A 9,464-nucleotide genomic window follows, 5' to 3' on the forward strand; every position below is an offset into this window, starting at 1 on the left:
TACTCCTGACCCACAAGAGTTTAAACTGTAAACGGTAGGAACTACATGTGACTTGATTCCCTTTTGGGATACGTAGGCAGTTTAGAGGATAACTTCTAAGTTCAGTTACAATCCTATAAAACTAAATCCTTTGTTCGGATAATTCTTTTGTTGCAAAAAAAAAGAGCGGTTCTCTTTAAGACAGTTCGAATTATTTTGTGACATATACTTGAAAGTGTATTATTCAGATTACCGAATTATTTGGATAATTACCTTTTCAAGTGTGATCAAAATTATGCAAAGATGAAATTGTTTGTATTGCTGTTGATAGCCTAAAATGGTAGCTATCGAAAGAGTAAATAAAGACGAGCACGTCTGCAAGAATGTGATGAAACATATTATCATTTTGACCGACTTTAGGCTTGTGCCCTTAAGATTTAATTGGAGAGCTTTGCTGCTGAAAACTACACTGCACAAAAAGAGGTTTGAACTTTGAAGAGCTTCAAATCGCAATGTTAACCTTGAAAAGGCTTTACCTGTTGATTTTGATAGACAACTACGACTTCAACTGATTTTTATAGAAGTATTTGGAAATTGTGGAATTGCTTTCCATCACAATTCATGGGTCAATCAGCAAATCCTTTTCCTTCTTCCAAATTGAGAAGTGGGTCAGGGATGGCCATCATTTTCATACAAATGTTAGGCAACAAAAAATCTCCCTCGTTTAAAAAGAATAATGGTACAAGAAGAATCAATGAAAGCTCAATCTTAATATAATCCACCAATTAAATAGATTTGACAGAAAATAAATTCCAATTCATCCAAAAAAAAAATCTAATCTGATTCGCAAGTGAAAGAGATTTGACAGGAATAATGTTGTTTCATTCAACATCAAATGAAAGTCTTGTGTTTATAGCTAGTCAAAAAAATCTGTCATAATTTCATAATAATCTCTTCTTATTTTTTTCTAATTTTTATTTCCACTTGTTATTCCACGCAGATACCTAGACAATAAGCTTAATGATAAAATTAACCGCATATAAATTGTGGCTTTCTAAGTGGATAACCAATCAATGACGAGTCAGCTGTAATTAGTGAAATATCGCCATCATTTTGACAAACAAAAAGTAAAGAAAAAGAATTAAGTGTTGATTTTGAGGCAATTGTTATCCTAATGATCCACTTAGATTGACTAAAAAAGGTAGATTAAAGTTCAATCTATCTTTTAATTTTTTTTGTTAATGACAAACAATTTAATATAGTTTGGCTAAAATAATACTTTGTCACTCTATTTATCAAACGGGTCTAATTTCTTCACGAGACTCACGCATCAGGGACCATAAATTAAAATTTCATATGAAACCAGGGAATATGTACAAAAAGTGGGTCAAAAAAATGCCTGCTCCCGTGCTGACTGTGCACGATAGCAGGCTATATTTTTTTAAAAAAAAAATTGGCCGTAGGCTGCCGTGCACAGTCACCACGGTAGCCTGCAATTCTGCCGTGCTGACTGGGCACAGCAGGTATAGTTTTGTGCAATGGATTTGTTAGACATATATTTGACAGACTTTTTTTTTTGATATATTCTGAGAAATTAGCCTACAATTACTAACTGGAAACCTACAATAGATAAAGAATCTACCAAATTAACTTTGGTCACAAATTTGGACATAAACTAAATACCAGCGGCATTATAATTGGGCAATTACTAAACTTATGGAACTTGGTTTAATTTGCTTCAATGATTGAGTCATTATCACTTTTTTCCCGTTTCAAGACACTAATCCATATAACAATTTCCCCCTTCCCTCTCCTTTTGTTTATGCCTCTTCGCCGCCACATTCTTTCATATGGACCAGGGGCAGGAACGGTTGCAGGAGCAACCCTTCCTGAAGGTTATGTGCATTTTATACACGACGTAACTCTGTTTGCACATTGTATTACTTACTTTTCACAACGTGTAATTTTAGAACAAAATTTTATGAGTCCCACACATGTTAAAAATAAAGTACAAAATGAGATCTGAACCGTATAATTTTTTTAGCTAAATTTTGACCGTGAACTGTCAATAACGATTGCTTCCTGCAATTATTTCTAAAACAACCGTTCCTGCCTCTCTTCCCTTCCGTATATTTTTTTGGCTGGGGTCGTATCTTTGCTGGACCGTTCAAGATAGATTTTTTGGTGCCTCTCTCTATCTGTCCTGACCAAGCACTATTGGTCTTCTCACACTGGCTTTCCACCGTAGCTAATATTTCCTTTACCTCTTTATCAATTTCCGGTGAAATTTGGTCATCAGGTAATATGTCTATTGACCAGTAGTCTTATAGTGCTTAATTTTGTTATTTTTCACATTAGTTCCACAATAGTTCAAAGCTGAAAAAAACTTTCCACGGTAGCCAAATCCAATTTTCTTTTGCCTATTTATCAGTTTCCTACGAATTTTCGGGTGTTTCTGTTTCTTATTGATTTGGGTCCATCAGGTAAATATGTCTATCGACGTTCAAAGCTTGAGCTCTCCATCTATTTAAGCAGCTCCAACGTCCAAAATTCCTCCATAGCAAACAATAACAAGTTTAGCTACTCTTTTTTACCCTACATTTCCAGTGCACTAACCACGGACCATGTTGTTTGCTTGTGCTATTATTGCTCTTATTATTCTGCTTTTTAGCCACTGGGTATATAGGTGGAGAAACCCCAAGTGTAACGGGGCATTACCACCAGGTTCGATGGGACTACCAATTATAGGAGAAACAATTCAGTACTTCACCCCTTCTGCAAAAGATGATGTTCCACAATTCTTGCAAAAAAGAGTGTCTAGGTATATAAAATCCTTTCTCTAATCTTCTATCTCTTCTCATTCGCAACTACCAGGCACAAAATTTGAACTTTGAACCGGACAACGAAAAAAACTCTAATAACCCTCTCCTGACTATTGTGCCAACTTTAGTATCTCAGTGGTTATCTAACCACTTCTTAACTAGCTATAACATATATATTTTAACAATATTACAGCAGTAGTATATAAATTAAGAGATGATATTTGTCTTTGTAACATTTTTTTTTTTTTTAACAAACTTTTATTGCCTTAAAAGAGATATTTGTCTTTGTAACATATTATCATGTCATTTGTAACATAACATCATCAGCAGTAAGATATATTATGTTACCCTTTTCGTCAACTCCTCTAATATTCTTTTACATGTTATTTGTGCTTTGTCTTGTCTTTTCTTTTTTCTTCTTTGGGAATTTTCAGGTACGGGCCAATTTTTCGCACGAGTTTAGTTGGGCAGCCAGTCATTGTATCAACTGATCCTGAAGTCAACTACCGTGTCTTCCAGCAAGAAGGTAATGCTTTCCAGTGCTCGTATACTGAGAGTGTCTTCCGGATAATTGGGAAACAAAGTTTAGTTGTCCATCATGGAGAGTTCCACAAGTACCTCAAGAACTTAATCTTGAAGCTTGTTAGCCCCGAAGCCTTAAGAGAGAAGCTAATATATGAAATGGATGGCAACACTCAAAAATGTCTAAGTTCTTGGAGTAAACTTGGAAAAATAGATGCTAAAGATGGAACTGCGGAGGTAAATTAATTAGCATTCTACTATTTGATTATATTAATCAGGATGAATTCAGACAATACGTACAGAGCATTGCATGAAAGGTAGTAATTAACAATCTCATTTTTCACAGTTGGTATTTAAGCTTGCTGCCAAGAAGATACTTGACTATGAAGAAAGCAAGGCTCAGAAAAAATTGCGAGACAGTTATAAGGCATTCATGGATGGCTTTATCTCATTTCCTCTCAACATCCCTGGAACAGCATTCCATGCTTGCTTACAAGTAATCAATTGTTGTTGTTGTTCATCATTTGGAATTCTTTTTATATTGAAAGATCGATGTTCATTATACCAAAAAAAAAAAAGATATTCATTATAAATATATAACTAAGTAAAATGTAAATGCTTTCATATATGCTGTATCAGATTGAGTGAACTATGTGATTTTCACTTTCCAGGGACGTAAGAAAGCAATGAAGGTCATCAAGAACACCTTTGAGATGAGGCGCTCATGCAATGACGCTACGAAAGTCTTTGTGGACCATTTACTTAAGGAAGTAGAGAAAGAAGACACTTTTTTGAATGAAGAAATTGCGATGGACTTGGTATTTTTGCTTCTATTTGCTTCCCATGAGACAACTTCAACTGCAATGACTTTGGCCATGAGGTTTCTAAATGACCATCCAGCAGTTTTAGCTGAACTAAAGGTCCATAACTTTACAAAACAATTTCTCCAATTGTTATCTGTATTTACCCTTTAATTGTCCAATTCTTGTCCAACTTCAATACTTAAAGGATTAATATTATATATACACTAACAGTGTATAAACTATCATCATTGGATGTTTACACTAACAAAGTATATAAGATTACCCCATACTTAAATAGATGATCATTTTTTGTAGAGAGAGCATGAAAATATTCTTAAAATGCGAGAAACTGAAGATTCTGGTGTTTCATGGAAAGAGTACAAGTCCATGATTTTCACACACATGGTACGTTAACCAAACTTTTCAATGTATCTAGCATTTCAATCGTATAGGGAACTACACCATTTAGATCTTAAGTTTTGTTGTCTGCCGTAGGTTATAAATGAAACAGTTAGGCTTGCAAATATTGCCCCTGGGATTTTTCGCAAAGTGGTCAAGGAAGTTGAAATAAAAGGTATACTTCAATCTATCATTTGGCATCTTCTTGAAAATCGTTTATCGCACTTTCTTTATTTTGGATCCGCGATGCCTTTCTCCTGGGAAAAAAAGAAAAAGAGAAAGAACTCTCTTTGGTAACTACTTGGGTTGTGCATTTTTGCATGGGAATAAAAATGTAGAAAATAAATAATTTGTTTCCTTTGTTCTTCTTTCCTCCATTATAAATTACAGTTCTGACTAATAAGTACGAATGATTTACAGGGTATACATTTCCTGCTGGTTGGACGCTAATGGTTTGTCCATCATCTGTTCATTTGGATCCTCATCGATACAACGACCCCCTTGAATTTAACCCATGGCGATGGGAGGTAATTTAATCATCGACGGATTCGAGTAATTTACACAAAAAAGAAAGATAAACTTACAGAACTAAAGTTATACAAAATCAAGTGAAAATAATTAGGGTTTTTCCTGCTTTGATTTCAATCAAAAGGGCCAAGAATTACATGCGGGATCGAAAAGTTTCATGGCATTTGGTGGCGGTACGAGGCTTTGTGTTGGTGCTGACTTTGCAAAGTTGCAGATGGCAATTTTTCTGCATTATTTGGTCACAAAATACACGTAAGGATTTCTAAATCACAAATCCCAATTAATATCTTCGCTTAAATATATATAGAAGCTAATTGTAATATATTATAAATTGATGTCAACATAACTTCATCGGTTTTTTAATATGCATGATTGCAAGAAGAAAATGATAACTGATCAAAAAGCTTGTATAATTTGAATTTTCAGCTGGACAGTTATCCACGGAGGAGAGACAATCCGGAAACCTGGTCTTCTTTTCCCCAGTGGATTGCATATCGAGATTTCAGAGAACGAATAGACTTTCAGCTGGGCAATTCTCCAGTGAATTTACCTTTCAGAAGTGTATTTGTGATGTAGTAATTTATTGTTTGTTGCAAAGTTATTTAGTTTGCTTACGACTTTGGGTTGTACTACGTTATAAGTGCCTAATAAGCAACATTTTAAGTTGTGTCTTTCTTGAAACTGGGGAGAGCGTTGTCCTTTTTCTTTTTTAGTTGCGTTCCTCTTCTCTAATTATTGAAGATTTTATAATAGTTACAGTTTGAGCTTGGACTAATTATTTTTCTTCAATAAATTATTACGATGATTTTATTTATAAGGATAAATCAAGCCAAGAAAAAAAAATAGATATATATATATATATGCAGTATGTATTACTCCTTCCCTTCTGTAAAGTTTGTCACACTTCAAGGATTCCAACTTTTAATAACAGTGGATATAATTTTAAAATTGATGTTGTAGCCTCTCGTATCGTGAAAAACAAGTGTTGTACTAGCACATAAAGAGTTGTGGGGCCGTGATATTTGTTCAATCCACGTTTTGATCGCCTGCCAATAGTTTCGGTGATACATTGAATGGCTCTGTTACGTACTACAACAATAGTCGTTGTAGTTTCCCTAATAATAGCCCATGGACCTATGAAAAGACACATGCATTGAACTTTTGGGAAAAGTCTATCATGAGCCCCACAACTCGCGAAGCGTCTTCAAAATGGTACAGCGATTTGTACCACTCAATTGGAATTAGAATGACTAGTCTGGCACAAGTATTGAGCTGAAAGTCAAAGTTATTGTAGCGGTTGACAAGTCTGAAATTGTGGGAACAAATAAGTATAAGAGTGAATGGCCCAAAAGGTCATTAAACTATTAAAAATGGCACCCTCCGGTCACTAAACTTTTTTTGTGGCCGAAAAGGTCACTAAACTCGCAAAAACTCTCCAGCGAAGTCATTTTACCGAATTTCAGCGGTTTCTCATCCGGTAACAGGGTCAATATGGAGTGGAGGAATATAGTAAAGGGGCAAAAATGTCAAACAAAATATGGTCAACCTTTTTCCTTCGTTGAATCTTGATAACAAGGAATCTGCTCTAAAATCAATTTACCAATCTCAATCCCAACTTCGTTGATAAAAGAATTTATCTCATTTTACCAATCACTTTAAGAATTACCTGTTTCCTTGCGCTTCCACACCTGCAGGACTTGGTTACAACTGTCCTGCAAGTCTCAATGCAAGGCCCGCGATGACATCTTTCTGGGCACCTATGGAATCCACAGCTCAACAGCTTATCACAAGTTGCTCCACAGAGAGGCACAGCAACATCACAAGCCATCCCTTCATACACTCTCTTTCCACAAGGACAAGTCCTCTTCCCCTGGAGTGGACACTCACCACAATTACCTTTATGACACCCTCTCTCACAAACATGCCTCCCACAGCCAAGCAACTTCTGGCATGGATTTTCACACCTAAAAATCCTCTCACAACACTCTCTTTCCAGCTCCACCTTCCCGCATTGGCACTTATAAACCCCTTTTTTGCGACACATCGGACAGTCACAATCATGGCAAATTTCACCACACCTATGGCTTCCACAAGCTAATGTCTTTCTACAAACGCCTTTACAAGAAAAATCCTTAAACCCGCAACGTCTCACGTCCTCTTTAGCCCCACAATAACACTTGGTTTTAACCAATTTCGGGCACGAGGGGCAGGGCCCTGGGTGACACAACAACAAGCATTCGTGCCCACAATTGTATGTCAACGGCCTACCACAGATTTCTCCACAAGAATGAGGTAAAATCCAGGGATCATGAGGTGGGTTTTCGAGTTTTCCACAAAAATAATAGTAATACTTGGGGGTCTGCGATTTGGGATACTCGATCCGGCATTTGGGGCAATGCCAGCGGAGGGTGTCATCGTTAAGAGTGGCGGCGCGTGAGGCAGCCCGTGCAGCTGCAAGATTTGAGGATTGGTGGGCCCAGGATTGGATACAGAGGAGGTGGAAGACTGCGAAGCAGCGGGAGGAGCAGGACCAGGTGGGATCGGTGGGTTTGATCCGTTCAAGGCATATGAGGCATGAGAGAGCCCCAGAGCGAGAGGAAGTAAGGAACGATTGGATCTTTATCAGGTCTTGATGTTGAGGGGAGGATTGGTGACCGGTGAGTTCGAGGTAGGATTTAAAGATGGTGGAGGAGAGGTCAGTGTGTTGGTGCTGGCGGGAACTGGTGCCGGAGTCGGAATCTGAGTCAGAGGACGGTGGAGAAAGTGGCGGTAGGAGGGTAGTGTTGGAGGTCGCCATTACGGGCCTTCCTGCGGAAATAAGGGTTTGGGATTGAGACAATCTATGGCTTCACCTATTCCAATAATCTTTCGGACATTTTTGTCCCTTTACTATATTCCTCCACTCCATATTGACCCTGTTACCGGATGAGGAACCGCTGAAATTCGGTAAAATGACTTCGCTGGAGAGTTTTTGCGAGTTTAGTGACCTTTTCGGCCACAAAAAAAGTTTAGTGACCAGAGGGTGCCATTTTTAATAGTTTAGTGACCTTTTGGGCCATTCACTCTAAGTATAAAGTAGTAATAAAATGGTACAAAGGAAATTGAAGGAAAAGTTTATTTACTCACGTGAAGGTAAAGTTGGGATGCCATATTTGGAGACGAAATTGAGTGGGAAGAAACTTGTTTGGATTGTAAGTTATTTGGAATTATTTGAAATATTTTTACTGTAACACTTTTTGTGATGTGATGTATGTGAAATAAAAAGGTAATTAAAAAGATAAAAAGGTATATTGGAAATTGTAATGATGATATAAGCAAATAAAATTGGATAAATAATGCTTAATCCAAACAAACCCCTTGCCTGATTTACCTCTCATGAAACGAAAAGTAAAATTGAGTGGGAAGAACTAGCAAGTCCATCTCCGGAAAAATTACACTTCCACCGTAATAAGAGACCCAAGGTTAATTACACTCCCACTTTCAATTGCGAATGAATTATACTTTATTTTATGCTTCATGCATCATGAAAAGATTAGTTTTCTTTGATCAATTTTCTTATTCCTTCTATAACATATACTACATACATGCTTCAACATCTCACTTTCATTTATGAAAAATGATTAAATCGTACTTTATGATTCATGAATCATGAAATGAGTTCTTTCTTTTTATTTCACACAACTACAATACGAATCCAAAAACAATATTTGTTTCTCATTGTAATACCAATTATTCTTAATCCTTTCACAGTTCTTACGATTTATAATTCATATGTAAGGATCGAAGACAACCTAAGAGGGGGGGTGAATTAGGTTTTCTAAAACCAGCTTTGATATGGGTCACATTTTTTTCAAGCCTGCCCTCCTTTTCTCGAAGACGACTCAATGGATCAGATTACACGAAAGCACAGTTGTTTGTGAGATGAAGAGATGAACAGTTTATATAGTAAAGATGTAAACGAAAGTAAAGAGACAAACCAGGTTTCAAGCTCAACTTGAGTTTGAACAATACTTTATATAACAAGCTACTTCAAGTTGAACAAGCTTGCAACCAAATTCTGTGTACAATGGAAGGATCACTTCCTTCTTACCCCAAACCGCAACTTGGTCAAGCAAGGAAGTTTTACAAACACTCTGATAACCCTCACAAAGCTACACTATTGAAGAAGCTATGTCACACTTGAAAAGCTACAAGAAAATTGCACAAGCTGAGAATACAAATAATCCCTTTTTGAGTATTCAAACACTTGAATCACTCACTATTTGATGTAGACTGGATGTGCAAAGTTGTTCTGAGGAGGTTGACTTTGTTCTTTTTATAGGAGACCAGAAAATTCTTCAATTAATGCTGTCAACGGGTAGAAGGCATCTGAAGAGTCAACTAGCCGTTGGTGCTGTCGGACGTCCGATAG

The 9,464-nt window shown here is 36.8% G+C and overlaps 2 protein-coding genes across 2 annotated transcripts; one reads left to right on the top strand and one right to left on the bottom strand.

Moving 5' to 3' along the window:
- Positions 1-2,603: 2,603 nt before the first annotated feature.
- LOC113759740 (cytochrome P450 87A3-like) lies at positions 2,604-5,765 on the top strand. Its single transcript, XM_027302310.1, has 9 exons — positions 2,604-2,800; positions 3,236-3,560; positions 3,670-3,819; positions 3,995-4,243; positions 4,442-4,531; positions 4,622-4,700; positions 4,946-5,052; positions 5,178-5,305; positions 5,480-5,765. The coding sequence occupies exons 1-9, from the start codon at positions 2,604-2,606 to the stop codon at positions 5,568-5,570; spliced, it is 1,416 nt and encodes a 471-aa protein (XP_027158111.1). The 3' UTR covers positions 5,571-5,765.
- A 676-nt stretch (positions 5,766-6,441) lies between these two features.
- On the bottom strand, positions 6,442-7,850 carry LOC113754665 (NF-X1-type zinc finger protein NFXL2-like). The gene is made up of 2 exons (XM_027299008.1): positions 6,720-7,850; positions 6,442-6,633 (listed from the first exon to the last, which is right to left on the bottom strand). The coding sequence occupies exons 1-2, from the start codon at positions 7,848-7,850 to the stop codon at positions 6,595-6,597; spliced, it is 1,170 nt and encodes a 389-aa protein (XP_027154809.1). The 3' UTR covers positions 6,442-6,594.
- Positions 7,851-9,464: the final 1,614 nt, after the last annotated feature.

This window comes from Coffea eugenioides, chromosome 2 (genome assembly GCF_003713205.1).
Source record: "Coffea eugenioides isolate CCC68of chromosome 2, Ceug_1.0, whole genome shotgun sequence".
Lineage (NCBI taxonomy): Eukaryota > Viridiplantae > Streptophyta > Magnoliopsida > Gentianales > Rubiaceae > Coffea > Coffea eugenioides.

What these genes read in the sequence shown, in the direction of transcription:
- LOC113759740 (XM_027302310.1), top strand. Translation starts at nt 2,604, where the DNA reads ATGTTGTTTGCTTGTGCTATTATTGCTCTTATTATTCTGCTTTTTAGC. An exon ending in CAGTTTTAGCTGAACTAAAG is followed by an intron (nt 4,244 to 4,441) that starts GTCCATAACTTT and finishes CATTTTTTGTAG; the next exon opens with AGAGAGCATGAAAATATTCT. An exon ending in TTAACCCATGGCGATGGGAG is followed by an intron (nt 5,053 to 5,177) that starts GTAATTTAATCA and finishes TTCAATCAAAAG; the next exon opens with GGCCAAGAATTACATGCGGG.
- LOC113754665 (XM_027299008.1), bottom strand. Translation starts at nt 7,850, where the DNA reads ATGGCGACCTCCAACACTACCCTCCTACCGCCACTTTCTCCACCGTCC. An exon ending in GTGGAAGCGCAAGGAAACAG is followed by an intron (nt 6,634 to 6,719) that starts GTAATTCTTAAA and finishes ATTTTAGAGCAG; the next exon opens with ATTCCTTGTTATCAAGATTC.